Below are 20,716 nucleotides of genomic sequence, written 5' to 3'. Positions count from 1 at the left end.
GTTTCTCAAATTTTACTATTTATATTTTGAATAGAGAGGTGTCACACACACAATCACCTCAGAAGATATTTCTAAATATTATTATCTGATCAAATTTCGAGACAACAAGTACAGTTTTTACCATGAAGATCAAGAAATATTTGGCCACACTAAAAAAGCCTTTGTCGGCTTTCGTTATAAGTAGATTATTCTGTTTTATTTTATCTTTGAGTTTGTTCATGTGCGTTTTATTGGCTGAGTTATTGTTCTGGAAGTTACTGTGAATTTTGTCGATATATTGTGGGAGCCTTTTCTAAATATCATATCTGACTTCATCTCGTAGCTCGTGTGGGATTTTCCGTATGACGTTTGCTATTTCGGTGATAGTGGCTGTAATGTTCTGGAAGGTTGATGTGTTACCCCAATTATGCTTGGGTCAATTGCTCAAGGTAACAGTTTCCATTTCGTTAAAAGTCGTATTTGTGAGATTTTTTATGGGTGGGTGGAATTTGTGTTCAGTGATTTCATTGGAAAGGGTTGGAGAGTTCGTGTTCGTAATTTTGGTTACTGGGTTTGGTTTGGATGGTTGTTTAAGTGCTTCTAATTTCTTATTTAGTGTATTCTGTTCGTTAATGGCTAAGTTTTTTATTTTTTCTGTCGTGATCTGCTGAAAATCATCCCAGTAGCTGTATGGTAGCTCATTAGATGCCTTTAAATGTAACTGGTATAGTACGGTGTTAAGATGATGTTTTTTTATGGTATAAAAACTTTATTTCTTTTTTCAGCCAGATTTAGTTTCTTCTTTTTTGCGTATTACGAGTTTGTATGGTGTGCCTGTGTTAATTATTATATTTTCTCAAGAATTTAGGTGTTCGATAATTTTTTAGACATTCCTTCAGAAAAGCAATGCTCTTAACCGCGTTCGTTAGTTTGATCTTTAAGTTTCGATATCTATATACGTTCCGTTTTGCCTGGTTGGCTACGGTCTTGTAATCTATAATCTTCATTTGCGCATTAACGAATTACACAATTAGAAATAGGAAAGAAAGAAATAGGAAGACACGAACGTTCATGTGCATGAAGTGTTCCTATATACTGTATTCATCTTATATATATATACATACACACACACACACACGTTAGTTTTAAGTAGAGATATGTTTTATAAACTAATTTTAAGACCTTAAACATATTATTTTAGACATACAATTGCATTGTAGCACATAGTGACATATACGCCAGTTCACGTTACGACATGTCCCATTTGGACGTGACCAAATGTTTATTATCATATGGCATTCCTTAGACAATACAATCTTAATCATAGCTTCATCACATAGATATGAATGTATGGTTCAGCTGAAGATGACCTTATGTAAGGGGTCAAAACCGGTCCTGTAGCATAATAAGTGCAATAAACAAGTATTGATAGGTGGAAATCCTTTCCTATTTCTAACAGTGGCTTTATGTTGCACCGACACAGATAGGTCTTATGGCGACGATGGGATAGGAAAGGCCTAGGAGTTGAAATGAAGCAGCCATGTCCTTAATTAAGGTATGACCCCAGCATTTGCCAGGTGTGAAAATGGGAAACCACGGAAAACCATCTTCAGGGCTGCCGACAGTAGGATTTGAACCCGCTATCTCCTGGATGCAAGCTCACAGCAGCGCGCCCCTAACCGCATGGCCAACTCGCCCAGTCATTCAAAATTTTGGCAAATAAATCTCAGTTTGTATGAAGGTGCCCTGATGAAAATTACCACCCCGATTGTGTTGTGCACACTGAAACGTCCCACTAAAGTCATGGTTTGATCTGTTATCAGTGGGAAAGGCACCGGACGTCCGTATGTGGTTGAGGGAACAATGCGGCAAGACAGGTACAAGGAGGTGCTATGGAGGAGGCTACTACTCATATAAAGGAATGGTTCTCTAATGGAGAACAATTTGTGTTTATGCAAGATGAAGCATTACTAGCAAAAACTTTTTCGTAGCAAGAAAACATCCCCTTGTTCCCCTGGCCAGGAAATTCACTGGGCTTGAACCTGATAGAAATTGTCTGGGATCTGCTGGAAAGGGAAGTGGCAAAGGAAACAATTACCACAAAAATCTGTCTCATTGAAAAATTATTCAAGTGTTGTATCAACACCCAAAGATGCAGGACACCATAGAAGCTTGCATTAACAGTTTGCCAAGCTGAATCACAACATTCATAACAGCTGAAGGCGGCTTGACAAAATATTGAGATGTTTGGTTTAGTTCTGCTTATTGAACTTTTTTTTTTTTAAACAATAATAATTAATATTAAAATTGTGTGGTATATCACTTAATAATAATCTGTAATGTTTGAAGAAATTAAATCCCTTCATTTAACCAGATCAAAATAATCTTAATAGCTTTTTATACCTCCTAAACTAGTATTATGTTAAAATTCACTGTGTGTTTAATAATATGGCCAGGACTGTGTAAACGGGATGTTCCTAGCTGTCAGTGGAGAAATGGTGTGAAATGACATTACTGGACAAATAAGGTTTAATGGTGTTTTTAAAAGTAGGAAGGATCATAATATAAAGATGGTATTGCAATAGGACAAATTGGGACAAATATTTGCATATAGGGAGAGCAGTTAGGGATTGGGATAAATTACCTATGGAAATGTTTGATAAATTTCCAACATCTTTGAAAGTACTGAAGAAAAGACAAGGTAAACAACTGATAGGGAATCAACCACCTGGGCAATGGCCCTAAATGAAAAACAGTGGTGACGGGCTGAGAACTTAGTCTTAATGGCTGAATGTACTGAAAGCATGCAATTTAATATTTTGCAGCCTGAGTAAGATGCAGGTATGAAAATTAGCATTCCCAAGACTAGAGTGATGTAAATTGTGATGAAACCTAAGAAGATTGGATGTTAGGCAGAAAATAAAGAAACCGGAACAGATCGATCAATTTATGAAATAGGATGTGCATTTTGTCAGTATGAAGTACGGTATGTGAAACTGAATCCAGGTTTAACAAGCTAGCGTACTGAGCAAGCACTTATGATCAAGTGTATTTTGTACAAAAGAACCGAGTTTGCAGGTGGAATTTTCTTTACATCAGTCTGTTTCCAGACCAACTTTGCAGTAGCCTACTGGTTGGAAAGCTGGGTGGACTTAGGACACTTTACTAGTACAGTAGGTTGGAAGTAACAAACATGATGGTAATAGGAATAATTGCTGTACCAACTAGTGGGAAAAATTTACAAACCTTAGTTGAGTGCGAACAACTTATAAACCTTAGCTGAGTGGGAACAATGACAGGAGGGCACTCTGAATGAGGATATAAAGGCCAGGTTAGGAATGAACTCAATGGATGAAGCTGTGTGCATACTCTGGCTTTATTTGAGGGGCCAAGCAAGACAGATGGAAGATGATAAGTTACCTATGAGAACAAAAGCCTCAACCATGGAAGGTAAGAGAAGCAGAGTGTGACGAATATGATGAAGGTTACACTCTGATTTTAAATATTAAGGAGAAGAGCTGTGGATCTGAACGAGCCCATGGAAATAGTTGCAAACAGAGGATTGTGGAAGTGCATAGTTAATTCACAAAGGCTTACGGACGGAACGCAAGAGGCATGGCTCTATAATGATGTATGGATGTGTCTAAGCATATACTGTAAATGAAAACAAAATGAGGGAAAAAGCACACTCCGTACAGTTGATGTAAACTATCGTGGCCCCATATTGTACCAATCAAACCTTACAAAGAGCAATGGTAGAATTACTCGCACAGCAGGTGAGATATGTATACAGAAATTCACTATGATTCTTCTTCAGCAGAAGCCTTATAATAAGGTAATTAAAAATATTATCTTCAAACCTGGAGAAATAATTTACATTTGGCAATATAAGCAGTGTTGCTACATCATGTAAGATGCTCCAGACTTACTGACCACCAGCCCTGATGTACTTAAGTTTTGTTTCATTTGTCTTATGTCTATACTAGTAGGTGTGTATTTGTAAATAACTAGCACAAATATTCAGATGGAAGTGGCCATGACAGTGCAGTACATACTGGGTACCGTACTGGCATTCACCTGCAAAGAGGGGGAACTACAAACATACTTCTAGGCTGATGGATAGGGGAGTTTTTAACACTCATCTCTACTTTATTATACAATCTGGGACAAAGCCTCATACTAAAAAAGTCAGTCTATACAAATATGAGAATAATTACTATTTAAATCACAAATATGAACCTTTTAAGTAATTATTAGCTTCCTAGAAGGAAGAAATGCGTTGGAGATATATATATATATTTACAAGTTACTTCACGTCGCACCGACTCATATAGGTCTTATGGTGACGATGGGATAGGAAAGGGCTACGAGTGGGAAGGAAGCAGCTGTGGCCTTAATTAACGTACAGCTCCAACATTTGCCTGGTGTGAAAATGGGAAACCATGGAAAACCATCTTCAGGGCTGCTGACAGTAGGGTTCGAACCCACTATCTCCCAAATACTAGATACTGGCCGCATGTAAGCGACTGCAGCTATTGAGCTCAGTCAAGACATATATTATAGAACAATAACAAATATTAGGATGAGATCACACGCTTCTCTAGCATACTTAACTAGCAAAGGTTAGGAAAATTTACACCCGCTAATATGCAATAATATGTGGTGATACATATCTATACAGTAATTAGCAATAATTATTAGCATACCTCTCTGACGCTGAATCTCTCGCTCCTTCTCCCTGGCCTTGAAGTATTTTGATTTGTTTTTAGGTTCATCTTCGCTTTCTGATCCGGAATCTAGGATTTTGAGATGTTTGGTTTGCGTAATTCGCTTATTATTAGCCGTAAGTCCTAATTTGCTAGCCAACGATGGAGACTTCTCAGCAAATGCTCTTAAACTTCTTTGCATTAATGCTTGATCCTGTGAAAAAAAAAAAGGGAAAGGGCATTGAAGTTGTCTACAGAAACACAAAGAAATAAAGCATATGATAAATTACAATCAATTCCTATAAACTAGATTTAAACAAAAGTATAGTAAATTTAATGAAAGAGCACATTATACTCATTTATGGTTACAGAGAATTTAGTGTCTATAAACTAATGAGAGTAGTTAAGAAAGAAGAAGGGACTGCTGAAAATCTGAATAAGACAGAGCCGACAAACACTCTGACGAGTCTAGTGTCAGACCTAAGACGAAGCGCTGGTTAATAGAGCAAACGCCGGAAAAGCCAACATCTAATTTTTCATCAAACACAATGTTGTTGGAACAAATTTACATCAAACTTAAGATTTGCTGCCAACACCACTAACAAATGTTATCACAGAATAATAACACAAGTAAGAACAGAACAGGAATCAAAATGCGTACTATCGCAGAGAATGTACATGGTTTAGAAAGGGGTACAAGTTGGAAGAACCACACCTGTGTATGAAAAATGTACTGAAAATCAGAATCTCTTCCATCAATTATGACTACTTCAATAGAGCTTTTATGATAAACATACTATCTAACTGAAGCACATTCAAAAAATTATTGTATGTTTGGTCGTCTTGGGCTGAATAAAACAATATACAAGGGATTTAAGGATGACTGGAAGATCGAAAAATCCTATGGAGCAATAACAACATCCAGTTATGTTATGGAGACTGCCTTTATGCAAGGTTTACCTTAATATAACCCTACAGTTAGTCAGTCTGTCAAGCCCAAAATACAAATTTATGAAACACTAGAAATTACTTTGGAAAGAAAACATTTTACTAATAGCAGAAGGACATGCATGAATTTACAAATACACAACATATATAACTGATTTGATAGAATATGACGATGTTCCTTTAGAACAAAACATGTCATCTTGTAGATGTAAGGAAGAGACCCCTGATTTCACAATTTAACCCTTGGGATGTTGTGCCGTGGTCTTTTCGACTGCACCCATCCTTTTGTTACTCTGTCTACGACTGTTACAGGACAGATTTCTCCCTCCACCATATCCACCCCGCATCCTTCCTCTAGTGTTTATAGCCAGGTAGCGCTCCCTAACTGCTCTTCTTTTGTCGCTGTGGATGTTTATGTGAGTGTGCGGTGCTTTTGACTGTAAGCGACTACTGCCGTTTGTTGAATTTTGTTCTAACCCTGAATGCGCAACTGTTCGTATACACGAATTGTTTGACTGTTTACTTGTGTTGTGAGTGAAAATGGATTCCGAAGAAGTTGATAGGCTAAACAAATTGACTGATGGTGTGGAAAAGGAAACAGAAAGACGAAGACTGTGTGCTAGCTGCTCTCTGTGCATATGCTGGGAGCACACTATCTTCACCTGTCAAGCCCTCAGTATGGGAGCAGCAGGTAAAAATGAAGAAAATGAAGATGACATTATAAATTTTCCAGCTAACTCATTCCTGGTTGTCATTGTTTCGCCCCAGTGTGCTACGTTGGACTCATCAGTTGGTAAATAGCACACTTACCAAAAAAATGAGACAAAGTCTCTCATAGTGCATTGGCACTGCCGGTGGCCCCAAGTAGCCTACGCAGTGGCTTCCACGGTATGCACTAGCCATGCGTCTTGGTAGGTGTGCTATTTACCAACTGATGAGGCCAACTTAGCACACTGGGGCAAAATGCTTGCAACCAGGAATGAGTTAGCTGGAAAATTTTTAATGACCAATAACGGACCAAGTATAATGGTATTATAAATTAACTCACCCGGAACAAATATTTCAGGATGAGAATAAACATCTTTATCACATACCAATTAGTCGAGCAGCTCGTCTCCTTTCTCCCAAGTCTTCCCAGCTCAAACTCTGCAACATTTTTGTAATGCTACCCTTTTGTAGAAAATCACCCAGAACAAATAGAGTTGCTTTTCTTTGGATTTTTTCCAGTTCTTGAATCGAGTAATCCTGGTGAGGGTCCCGTGCACTGGAACCATACTGTAGCTAGTGTCTTACCAGAGACTTATATGCCCTCTCCTTTACATCCTTACTACAACCCCTAAACACCCTCATAACCATGTGCAGAGATCTGAACCCTTTATTTACAATCATATTTATGTGTTTACCCCAATGAAGATCTTTCCTTATATTAACACCTAGGTACTTACAATGATCCCCAAAAGGAACTTTCACCCCAACAATGCACTAATTAAAACTGAGAGGACGTTTGTTATTTGTGAAACTCACAACCTGACTTTTAACCCTGTTTATCATCATACCATTGCCTAATGTCCATGTAACAACATTATTGAGGTCATTATGCAGTTATTCACAATCTTGTAACTTATTTATTACTCTGTACAGAACATCATTATCTGCAAAAAGCCTTATCTCTGATTCCACTCCTTTACACATATCATTGATATATATGTAAGAAAATATAAAGGTCTAATAATACTGCCTTGAGGAATTCCCCTCTTAATTAACACAAGGGCAGATAAAGCTTCACCTACTCTAATTCTCTGAGTTCTATTTTCTAGAAACTAGCCACCCATTCAGTCACTCTTTTGTCAAGTCTAATTGCACTCATTTTTGCCAATAGTCTCACATGATCTACCATATTGAATGTCTATATAGGTCAATCGCGATACAGTCCATTTGACCTGAATCCAGGATATCTGCTATATCTTGCTGGAATCCTGGAATCTATTGAAGAGGCACTATACAAAAATTTCTTGTCAACTGAACATCCACAAATCCAATCAGAAATCGAGTTAATATTCTTATAACCCATCTGAAGATTGCTTAGCCTAAACTTGACATAAAAAGGAGTAAAAATTGAGAGGAAATAAAAAAAATCTCAATATATTTTAGAATTATATTTTTATCTTCATGGATCATATATTTACCTCAGCCGATAACCTATTTAATCTGACCACAGGTTCCTTTAATCGGGTGTCAGGTACAGAACTGGACTTCTTTTCCTTACTGCAAAGCATTCTTGCTTCTTCCTTCTCAGGACCCACAGGTGCCACACTTGCTTGGGCAGGAGATGACCCTAAAAGGCATAACAATAAATATAAGATATGCCTAGTATCTCACTGGAAAGACTTGGTTTACTGCATGAGTAAAAGAGGTTTTTTCCAAATATCAAACAGGCAAATAAATGGAATATGATCAAGAATGTGAACGAAATGACTCAAAATCAATGAATCCTCATAAAGTAAAACTATTTAATTGAGAAGAGCTCAGGGCTTCTAGATATCATTTTCTTTCAGTGCATACAGTGATAACTATAAGGTGTACTAGTTATTCTCTAGAAGAGAAAGGAAAGAAATGTAAATATATCTTCAAGATTTTCTTGCTATCAATCCCCAGTATCTGCTGCAACAGGAATTTACTGTATGTCCTGGTATTCCTGTCTTATTCCTAAGCCCAAATGGTTATAATTCTAACCCTAAAGCCCACTTTACTGTTACACATAATTTTCAAAGAACAATACTATGAGGATTTACTCAGCTGGTACACGGTAAATTAATATCATCAATCAATAAATACTGATCTGCATTTAAGGCAGTCGCCCAGGTGGCAGATCCCCTAGCTGTTGTTTTCCTAGCCTTTACACTGCAGTATAAGTTTTAATTCAGCTGGTGTACAGCATTTTTGTTATTTATTATTGTAAAAGTAGTTCCAAACTAGTCTTCTACATTAGATATACGTAAATCATGTATCAAACAAAAAAACTACATGAACATTCAAAACAATTTAAATTTAGACCAAACAAATCTTTTCAAGTTATATATGACTTGTAACAGCTTCAGATGTTGATGGTATTGGTTCTTCCAAGTTTCCCTTACCAGAATTATTTTGAACTTTTGTTCCCGATTTGTTCAAGGAACTGTAGGCATCCTAAATTAAGCAACATTATTGTCAATTGTTAGGTACTCACCACAATTCACATCAGACACTCCACAAGTGAAAATTGATCAGTTGCATCACTTCTGTTTCAAATTCCTAAATCACATATTTGTCCCTCATTTAACACTATGCACCCGGCGGTTAGTAATACTACTACTACGAAACTTGAAATTCAGGCACTTGAAAGCTATTCATATTATCGAATTAGTTCTTGTTTTAATGCATTGTCGATTTCCTTTACTATTGATAGGGGGTGGTATCGGATCGGTAGTGATTGGTAGTGCAACCTTGGAACAAAGTTACATAGCCACGTGCGCTCAGCTAGATCTTACTTAATTGCTTACATACATACTCCTCGCAACGCTCTGGTATGATAAGCTCAAACTTATGCGCACGTGTTCTAATGATGGATTATATGACTTCACAGATTTAGAATGGAAGTCTAGTAGGCAGCAGTCTGCAATCATCTCTTAAGTAGTTGATTTATACTGTGTATGAGATATGGATCCCGGACATAGTACAAGTAAAGGAAATCCTAGGCATGCATACAGCCCATGGATAAGTGAACAGATTATTATGGAACTTGTAAACGATTCGGATTCTGATCCGTATGAGAGCGATTGTGAAGAAGAAAATGAAAATCTACAAGCCCCTCAGGATGATGAATCATCAGAAGAACCAGTCGCAAAATGACGAAGGGAGGTGCGAAGCACGGGAACACAATGAAAACAAGATATTGCTCCCGTGAACAGGCCCGTTTTTTCTTCCCCAATCAAAATTTTGTGAACGTTTGGGTAGATGATTTGCTGAGTAGTGTTGCTGCTGAGATTACTGAAGAATCACTAGCATCATCTGCAGGAAGGCTAGTAGGTAGAGATTATATTCCACACGGAATAACTGCAATGGGCGTGAAGAAGGACAGTCGCAGTGTAAGTGCAAGGTTTGCTAAGACAAGTCCAAAGACAACACTGACCGTGCTGTAAAGAAAATGAAGACCGTACACTGCCGTAAATATGACGTAGGTCTTTGCATAGGAGAATGTTTTGAGTGTTATCATATCAAAGCTAGGTATTGGGAATAACAAAGTGTAATTCTGTTTTCAGTGACTGAAAACTTTCAAACTTTTCTGAGCGAATTAGAAATTAGAGTGCGTGAACAAGGATAACAGAATGTACCAATATTGTAGCCTGATTTTTTATTTCCAATGCTGAAGGTATGCATTTTTGAGATGATTTCATATGGTAGTCCACTTTTTCTAGAATATGTATACCGTATAAATTTGTTTATTTATACTGCAAAAACTGACAAAACTGCGATTTTTTACTGACTGTTTAAATTACGCCGGCACAGGGCTGGGATGCCGACTCGTCCAGGGTCATAGTGTTAAACAGTCAATGTCCCTCTAAACCACGTATTTGCTCTATTATATTTTTACGGGGAATGTAAATTTTTGTTTGTCTGGCTCCTTTGCTAAATGGCAGCATTGAGGCCTTGAGTTTACAGGGTGTTCGGTTCGATTCCCAATTGAGTTTTAAATTTTAGTCGTGTCTTTTTAATTCCTCTGAGTAGGGGACTGGGTATTCATGTTTGTCCCCACACACTCCTACTCACATACACACAACACTACCAACCACCACATACACATGCTACCCTTACATAGATTTGGCATCAGAAACGTCATCTGGCTGTAGAACAGGACAAGTCCACAGGTGCGCCACGATTCGCACCCGTGACCCCACCAGCGTGGGAAAAGCGGAAGTAGTATGTAAACTTTTGTTTACTAAACTTAAAAAAACAAAGGAACGAGAAAGCAAACAGGCTTGTCTACATTAAAATTGTCCTCTGGCTTCTGACTGCAATGACATTCAATGATCTTCTGTGCAATCGATTAGCCATTGTTCCATCTATAACCCGAGTATGGCAACAAACACTTTTCCAACAAATGTCTTATATACATGATATAGGATTATGGGCCTATGCCGTGTCAAGAAAATAAGGTGAAATTCTTTACGTTTCGCAGAGAGCTTTGCTCTGCGTCATCAGAAGAAAATCTCGACTCTTCACAAGAAAGGCTTCAAGGAATGAGGTTTGAATTTAGATGTTATAATAGAAGTGGAAGTGGTACGTTCATTCGTCACCAGGTGGCTCAAGAGACATGATACAGTGCTAGCATTCGAAGCGGAAGCAGACGAAACCATCAGAACCAGTCTGAGAGGGAGTCACATAACAACAGGAGTGCACACGCATATGAAAGTATAACATACATATAAGACTGGAATGAAACATCTGGCGATGAGGAACACACAAATTTGGAAAACAATGAAATGAAATAACAATAGTGAAGGAACAGGGGAGGGGAACTACCTATGTAAATCCTTAATGGCTGGCAACCACATATTAATTAATTGATAGCCAGTGTCCCTGTTGAAATTGTTAGGATTTCTACGCGTTTCCACAGCTTCCCGTATAAACCTGGACCTGTAGTGTCTAGTGTGGGTAAGAGCTTGGGCATCTTGGAACACGACATCATGACCCGACGATAGAGCGTGCTCAGCTATTGCTGATTTGTCTTACCGGTTTAGACGAATATTTCCTTCATGTTCCTTGATACGAGTACCAATGGACCGGCATGTTTGGCCAATGTATACCTTGCCATAAGTACAGAGAATTACGTACACCCCACGATGTAAAAGTGGGGACAATTTGTCCTTGGTTTTACCCAGACTGTGTGCAACGTTAGTGACGGCGCCAAACACGGTTTTTATGTTGTGTTTGCGGAGGACCTTGGCAATTCGATCTGTGGTGTTGTGAATGTAAGGCCATGAAAGCATCAATGGCAATGAAAGGTCTTGTATGTTCTAATTCTTTTTTGAGGAAAAAAAAAAAAAACACTTATTCTTAATCAGCGCTGATAGCATTATATTCAAGAAAGTAAAACCGATCAGCCGGTCAATACAGTTCTCATCCATACAACACATAATACAGCTAACAAAAATGTAAAAGCATAGAAAACATCACTTAGAGCCAAATGAATAAGTAATAAGAATAATACAAAATTGAAACACCAAAGGGACTACTCACACTGAAGGGGGAAGATTCCTTGCTGTTTCACCCTCCTAAGTATACAATAATGGACACAATTATGTTTGTAATATTTACAAATCTGGAAGTGAGCACATTAAATAGAGCGATATCATTAAATTTAGCACTTGATGGAAGTTAGAAAGAGAAAAAGAAAATTACAAAAAGATAAATGAGGGACTACTGGGAGATAAAATGGTCTTAACAATTACAAACAAAAATTAATGCAACAACAACAACAACAACAACAACAACAAAGGGGGGATGGTGATAGATGACCCTTGCTATGTCCCACACTTTCAGACATTAGAATCAGGGCAGTGGCTGAAGCAGTCTTGGAAATGCTGAAAAACATACCTCAAACAACTTCACACCTAATATTGTTTTTTTTTTTTTTTTTTAATATACAAGGTAGTGGCAGGAGTCACACATGGCTTAGCGTAATTTATAACTGATGTTTTGAAAGGTTTTGAAAGTCTGCCACAGACTTTTGAAATGAGTGCTCATTACTTGAGAAAAGTTCTCTCTCTCAAATGACCACTACTTGCTTTCACAAAGATAGACTGTTGACAGAACAAATTTTTGTACTCGTATTAAGATTCCAGCTGTAATGGATCGATTTGCACTTGAATATTCTTCTTGAGCTTCTCGCCTGTTGCAAAGCTTGTTAACAAGCACACACTATTTGAGATATCTCCAAAGAAAAAAGTCAGAGGCTGTCACAAGCAGAGGATGTCAATAATACATGCTGTTGATTTGAAAGAAAAGTTCAGTAAGTTTGATTGGTGTCCAGCTTCTTGAATTGTTATTTTCACAAAAGTCTTTTAAAATACTACAAAAGGAAAACTGTATGTCGATATAAATAACACTGTTACGGGAGCATTTCAATCCGTGCATGACTACTGCACTGCCCTGTAATATTCCTACTTTAATCTCAGTTCATTACTTTAAAAAGTTGCAACTAAAGCTCAAATCGATTGACATAATAGAAACTACACAACTGTGATAGGAAAGTAGACAGAGTTGAAGGTTCAGATAATGAAAATATTAATCTAGAGAATGGAAAATCCTTGCAATACACCACAATTTTCTAAGATCAATACAAAAATATGGGAGTTAAACATAAAATGAGGGCCTGTGTTCATATCTTAGATTTTTATATAGTTCCAATTCCAAATAGAAACATTAATGAATGTGAAGAAGGGGAGCATAAATTTAAACAGATCAGTATTTGATTACAATTAAGGTAAAATTTATTCCCCAAGATAAAATTAAGAACCTTAGGCATAAAATAAATAAGACTGACTAAGAGCAATTATGATACAAGAGTGAATTCTTGCAGAACAAATTAAATAAATTAGAAACTAGCGACTGGTAAGAACATCCATACCAAATTAATAAAAACTAACAAACAAAAACACTCCAGCAAATGAAAGGATGATGGGTGGAATAAAGAACGCAAGGATGCATTAGAGGAAAGATTGTCAGAATGGAAAAGAAAAATGATTGGACTTCAAAAACCAAAGAAAGGTAATGGCAAATATTTTGAGATGCACCAAGAAAATATTTAAAAAATCCTTTAAATGATTATTGCAGACTTAAAAAAAAAAAAAAAAAGAGAGAGAACGCAGGAATTTTTTTTTATCTTCAAAACTAACAAGGAAAGAGTACAAAGTTGAACGGTGAATTTCAATTTTATTTTTATATACTCGTGGAAGTGTGTACGCACAATTGTGCAGGTTCATGTTTTACTCTTGCCTGAGCGTATTTGAAGTTTTCTTGGCGCTAGGCTGGAGTGCAGTGCTTGTGCGGAATATGCAGCATGTACTTCAGTTGTTTTTAGTTAACGCTTGATCACCAGGGTGCAGGAAGAAGAGATTAAAAACACAGTTGATCAGCAAGATGACGGGAAGCAGAAGTGCCAAAAGTAAGTACCTTTATATTGCAATCATATTAATCTAAAAGCTTTAATGAATATCAGCATGTAATCAATGAAGTGTTGAAATCGGTTAATGAACATAAATTGTGAAGATACAGCATCGTATGTAATACCATGAGGTTTAGAATATTGTATTCCCTACAGGCAATGCATAATGGACTGCTGTGTTGTCACACTTGAGTTCTTGCAATATTGCTTTAATAAAATAAAAATTTTCATAATAAATCCTGTATGGTCTGATGTTCCTTACACGGGCACACAGAACTAGGTAGTAGTAGTAAGGCCGAAAGTACTCATTCACACACCCCATTTGTTTTATATTTCCGAGTTCAAATCACTGGAAAATATCGAAGTGAAAATTTTGGAATTGCTACAAGGAAGTGACTCTAAAATCAAAGGTGTTTCGGAGGATGAAGATGATGATTCTACTAGTCTTAGTGAAAGACCAGAAGTTTTGTGCAGCTCTGAGAGTGACAGTGAAGGAGATGAACTGATGCAGCACCATTGCCAAAATTACCAGCACACACTCCAAAATCTAGACCTTTCATCTGAAGACGGAAGCCTTTTTTTTAAATTTTTTATCAAAACCTCTACCATCATCAATTAATTATGTGGAAACAGAGGTAAGCACTAGTTTTACTTTTTACATACATACATACATACATACATACATACATACATACATACATACATACATACATACATACATACATACATACATACATACATACATACATTATCATTATAGACTGTTATGCCTTTCAGCATTCAGTCATCAAGCCTCTGAGAATTTACTAAACGTCGCCACAATCCTCGATTTGCAACTAGTGTTGTGGCCTCATTTAGTTCTATACCTCTTATCTTTAAAACGTTAGAAACCGAGTCTAACCATCGTCGTCTTGGTCTCCCTCTACTTCTCTTACCATCCATGAGAGTCCATTATTCTCCTAGGTAACCTATCCTCCTCCATTCGCCTCACATGACCCCACCACCGAAGCCGGTTTATGCGTACAGCTTCATCCATCGAGTTCATTCCTAAATTAGCCTTTATCTCCTCATTCCGAGTACCCCCTGCCATTGTTCCCACCTGTTTGTACCAGCAATCATTCTCGCTACTTTCATGTCTGTTACTTCTAACCTGTGAATAAGATATCCTGAGTCCACCCAGCTTTCGCTCCCGTAAAGTAAAGTTGGTCTGAAAACAGACCGATGTAGTCCGAGACCTTGGAGCAACTCGAGACATCGTTTCAGCAACGACGCGGGCATTCCGAGGCGCCTGCATTTAGAAACCAGTAACGGTGAAGATGATGATAATAATGATTTACTTTTTAATTTTATTTTAAAGATTAACAGTAATTATGCAATGGCCTTAGAAGGTTTTTCATTTTTTCAGGACCGCACAGTCTAGAGGCCATAGGAATGTTTCTAAGAATATTTCCCTAATTATTTTTTTGAAACCACTGCCTACTACACTAAAAAGTATTCATTGTATAAATATGGAAAAAGACTGAAACCTAGTGCATATGAAATTAAAAAATTATTTGGAGTAAATATAGTTATGGGAAATATTCCGTAGCCGTGAATGAGAATGTATTGGCGTGATGATGTACGAGTGGTCTTAGTGGCTTCTGCATTAGCTGTCTTCGACAGTGTTTACATTTTGTGGAAACTGTTGCAGTGAATGCTGACGAAGTTTCAACTAGCAGACTGTGGAAGATGCAACCAATTATTGACACTGTTCGTAAAAGATGTCTAGCTATCCCATGTTAATCAAGGTCCTACTTGGTCGATGAACAAATGACCCCATTTACTGGGTGGTGTAAGCTCAGACAGCATGTGAGGAATACACCAAGGCCAGTAGGACTAAAAAATATTGTTATCACTAACTCTTTTGAGTTAGTAGCAGACTTGGAAATTTACCAGGGCACAACCACGCCATTACCAGAGAGGCAATTGGGACTAGGACCTTCGACAGTTCTGCGACTAGTACAGACTCTGGCACCTAGTAGTTATGTATATTTTGATTGCTACTTCACAACTTGGGACTGACTTAAAGTTTATAGAACTTAATCTGGAGGTTACAGGTACCATCATGGTTAATATAGGTTGAAAGGGGTAAATTTTAGTCATGATTCGAAACTTAGACAGGGTGTCTATGAAGAATACTGTAGAAACAATGACAAGATAGTAGCTGAGAAATGGCAAGGCAGCAATTGTGTTACCCTCTTGTCAACACGTAATGGAGCAGAACTGGTGTCAAATGTGAAAAGATGGTCTAGGAAAGAGAGAAAATATAATATGGTAGCATGTCCTTTTGTTGTATGCTGCTACAATCCCTGTATGGGTGGTGTTGATGTTTATGACCAGCAAATGGAGTACTATCATTCTTGGATAATACCCAGGAAATGGACCCTCAAGGTATCCCTGCATTTTTTGGACCTCACCTTGATAAATGCATGGATGGAGTATTTGGAGGATTGCAGAAATGCTCATATTCTTGCCATGGATGATTTGGATTTGCTTGGGTTTCGAACAGCTGTCTCAGAAGCCCTAATTGGTGCACCAACCCCAAAACGTAGGCAATCAACAGAAGATGACTGCTTCAGCGCGTATGTATCAAGAACTAGGGTCGCGAAAATCCCTGCTGTGGACAAGATACTCGATGGCTATGACCACTGGTCTGTAGGCAAGGTGCTGCCGCCAATAGGTTTGTAAAAGCAGAACTCTTACTCTATGTACAAAATGTAATGTATACTTCAATCGTTCCGCAGTGTAAAATATACTAAGCTGATTTTTTTAAATGTAAGGAGTGAATTAGGTGCTGACACACACAATTGTGTAAGTCTTTTTTCAAAATTCTTTTAAATTACAATTTGCTTTACGTTGCACCGACACAGATAGGTCTCACGGCAACGAAGGGACACGAAAGGGCTAGGAGTGGGAAGGAAGCAGCCATGGCCTTAATTAAGGCAAAGCACCAGCATTTGCCTGGTGCGAAAATGGGAAACTACTATCTCCTGGATGCAAGGTCACAGCTGCGCAGCCCTAACCGCACAGCCAACTCGTCCGGTAATTCGGGTTTAGGAAAGGTTATTCCACAGAAGCTTAATTTGTAGGATTCCAGCAAGATATAGCAGGTATCTTGGATTCTGGAGGTCGAGTGGACTGTATACCGATTGACCTATCTAAGGGTGAATCATGGGAGACTACTGGCAAAAATGAGTGCAACTGGACTAGACAAAAGAGTGAATGGATGGTTATATTTCTAGGAAATAGATCTCAGAGAATTAGAGTAGGCAAAGCTTTATCTGACACTGTATTAATTAAGAGGGGAATTCCTCAAGACAGTATTATTGGACCTTTATGTTTTCTTTCATATAAATGATATGAGTAAAGAAGTTGAATCAGTGATGAGGTTTTCTGCGTATGATGTTATTCTGGGTAGAGTAATAAATAAGTTACAAGATAGTAAGCAACTGCAAAACGAATTCGATAATGTTGTGAGATGGACAGCCGACAATGGTATAATGATAAATGGGGTTAAAAGTCTGGTTGCGAGTTTCACAAATAGAAAAGGTCCTCTCCGTTTTAATTACTGCGTTGACGGGGTGAAAGTTCCTTATGGGAATCATTGTAAGTACCTAGGTGTCAATATAAGGAAAGATCTTCATTGGGGTAATCACATAAATGGGATTGTAAATAAAGGTTATGAGAGTGTTTAGGGGTTGTAGTAAGGATATAAAGGGTGTTTTTTTTTTTGCTTTACGTTGCAGGACACAGATAGGTCTTATGGCGACGATGGGATAGGAGAGGCCCAGGAATGGGAAGGAAGCGGCCGTGGCCTTAATTAAGGTATAGCCCCAGCATTTGCCTGGTATGAAAATGGGAAACCACGGAAAACCATCTTCAGGGCTGCCGACAGTGGGATTCAAACCCAATATCTCCCGGAGGAAAGTTCACAGCTGTGCGCTCCTAACCGCACGGCAACTCGCCTAGTAGGATGTAAAGGAGAGGACATGTAAGTATCTACTAAGAACCCAAATAGAGTATGGTTCCTGTGTATGGGACACTTACCAGGATTACTTAATTCAAGAACTGGAAAAATCCAAAAAATGCAACTCAATTCGTTCTGGGTGATTTCCGACAAAAGAGTAATGTTACAAAAATGTTGCAAAGTTTGGGCTGGGAAGACTTGGGAGAAAGGAGATGAGCTGCTCGATTAAGTGGTATGTTCAGAGTTATCAGTGGAGAGATGGCGTGGAATGACATTAGTACACGGTTATGTTTGAGAGGTTTCTTTAAAAGTAGGAAAGATCACAATATGAAGATAAATTTGGAATTCAAGTTGACAAATTGGGGCAAATATTCATTTATAGGAAGGGGATTTAGGGATTGGAATAACTTACTAAGGGTGATGTTCAATAAACTTCAAATTTCTTTGAAATCATTAAAGAAGGCTAAAAACAACAGATTGGGAAACTGCCACCTGGGTGACTGCCCTAAATGCAGATCAGTAGTAGTGACTGATTAACTGACTGTCCTGTCAATGACGGGTACTACAGCTAGCAACTGTAAAGAAAATTGTAAGGACTACCATCGAAATGAGAAAAGGACATGAAGGAAAGAAATGAAAGGAGGAAGAAGGACTCCCTTTGAATTGGATGCCCTAATATAACAGTCAAAAGAAAAGTAGATGTGAAGGCCTACAATATTGGGACCCAATAGTTGGCTTAATTTTATACTGGAAGGAAAAGATCAAATCCAGGTCAGCAATAATACAAAACAATATTAAACTGCAAATGGCCGCAGAGAGCAAGGAAGAGGGTACGTCACGACAAGCTGCTGACATGGAGAGACATGTCCACTTATGCGCCTCAGAATCTGGGGAATAACATGAGGGGTGGACAAAAATATAATCATGCACAAGCTAAGTAATTACCCCATCAACAACAGGTGCTTCAGCTAGTTAATAATAAAGAAAACTGTAAACTATTAGCGAAGTACTTCAGGAAACTCCCCAATTGTGAAAAACCAGTGATAAGATTTAGCAAAATAGAATCTGTACATATTTTTCCAAATTCAAAACCACCAGACAAAATTGAAATTGAAGAATACGAAAAAAGAACTCGAAACTAACAAAATTTCCAGAGTAGATTCAATTGTCACACAAATTTGGAAATATGCTGGTGACAATATTGTAAAAAGCATCATAAACATGTAGAAGAAATTTGGGAAACTGAGAATATTCTAGAAGAATGGAGATGCACACTCATATATCCATTACACAGGAAAGGGAATAAGACAGAGGCTAACCAACAACAGATGATTCTCTTCAGGGGCAATTACATAACAAATCCTATCAAAAGCTCTTCAAAATCATTTGGAAGAGGAAACAGAGCATCATCTCGGTGAATAACAAGGAGGATTTAGGAAGGGCAGGTCCTGCATTGAATAAATTTTGAATCTAAAATAACCTTTGTAGACTCCAAAAAAAATTATGACTCCCTGGACAAAAAAAAAAAAAACCTCCTTATGCCCTTGAAGAAGCTGGCACAGCAAAAATAACATTGGAAATAAAGAAACGTTACTAGAAAGAAGACCAAAAGAAAATTCCGTAGGGAAATCTCAGAACCGTATGAAATCAAAACTGGAGTATGGCTAGGTGATGGCCTTTCCCCAATGCTCTGTAACTGCATTTTGAAAAAGGTAATAAGAGAATGGAACCTTAGACTTCAAAAAAAAGGAATCCAAGGAAGCAGATTAGGATATAAAATACTGAACATTAAACTAGTCTTGCTTTTGTAGAAGACTTAGCAATATTTTCAAAAAATACTGAAACAGCAACTGAATAAACTAGACCTATCGAAAGAGACAATGGAAAAGGCAGGACTGCAAATTTCATTAAGAGAACAGAACAGTGAATAAATTCAAGTAGCCAAGGGAAATAATACAGTCAAGTAGCATAGATAAAGATGCACAAAAAAATAGAACTAAGAAAACAAAATTGCCTTATCAATTAACAAAAGACATTCACAATAAAGATCACTCGCAGTTACAACGAAACTGAACATTACAACGGTGCCATAATGCCTTTATACAGCAGAATATTTAGTCTTAAACAAAAAAGGAGTTCTTAATACCTTTTTCTATTATCTGCTTCAAGTCACACTGACAGAGAAAGGTCTTCAGGCGATGATGGGATAGGAAAGGGCTAGGAGTGGGAGAAAGCCACCATGGCCTTAATTAAGGTCCAGCCCCAGCATTTGCCTGGTGTGTAATTGGGAAACTATGGAAAACCATCTTCAGGGATACCGACAATGGGGTTCAAACCCATTATCTACCAAATGCAAGCTGATAGCTATGTGACCCAAATCACACAGCTACTTGCTCAGTAAAACAAAAGAAAAAAACAGGAAAAAAAGAGAGAGAGAAATTGAAGAATTAGGGGAAAAAAAGAAGAAAGTAGTAAGGTAGATACTTGAAACAGGAAAAGTTGAAAGTACTTGAATGAGAAGAGGTAATAAAGAAATTTATAAGCAAACTGAAAAATAAGATGCCCTCAGGAAATAAGAATTAATTTTTAATGGCCACTTAAGCCGAATGAACCTGGAAAAACTGACAAAAAATTATACTATTTCGACGAAATTTCCCCCTGCCCCCCAAAAACTTAGTTGGTTCATCGAAGTGAAAAAAGGATTGAGCAGAAATGAGGATTACAAAAAGCAAAATTCCTAGGCAGGCTTACATTTAGCAATAGGATTCAAATATATTCAGGGGTTTTAAGGAAACTGACATAGTGTTCTCCTGGATGGATGAAAGAACAAACAAGCATAGTGTAAGGATTAAGTACTGGAGAGTAGTGATGGGC

General features: G+C 37.7%; 1 protein-coding gene across 2 annotated transcripts in view; it reads right to left on the bottom strand.

Moving 5' to 3' along the window:
• Positions 1 to 20,716, bottom strand: part of Nipped-B (Nipped-B cohesin loading factor) — an 804,192-nt gene that overhangs the window by 411,565 nt on the left and 371,911 nt on the right. For both annotated transcript variants that reach the window (XM_068226150.1, XM_068226151.1), the window contains 2 exons: positions 7,820 to 7,968; positions 4,686 to 4,899 (listed from right to left, as the gene is read on the bottom strand). In XM_068226150.1, the coding sequence (XP_068082251.1) occupies positions 4,686 to 4,899; positions 7,820 to 7,968 (363 nt within the window). The remainder of the gene's footprint in view (positions 1 to 4,685; positions 4,900 to 7,819; positions 7,969 to 20,716) is intronic.

The sequence above is a fragment of the Anabrus simplex genome, chromosome 2 (assembly GCF_040414725.1).
Source record: "Anabrus simplex isolate iqAnaSimp1 chromosome 2, ASM4041472v1, whole genome shotgun sequence".
NCBI classification, from domain to species: Eukaryota; Metazoa; Arthropoda; class Insecta; order Orthoptera; family Tettigoniidae; genus Anabrus; species Anabrus simplex.
This window is presented reverse-complemented; position numbering and strand designations above follow the sequence as displayed.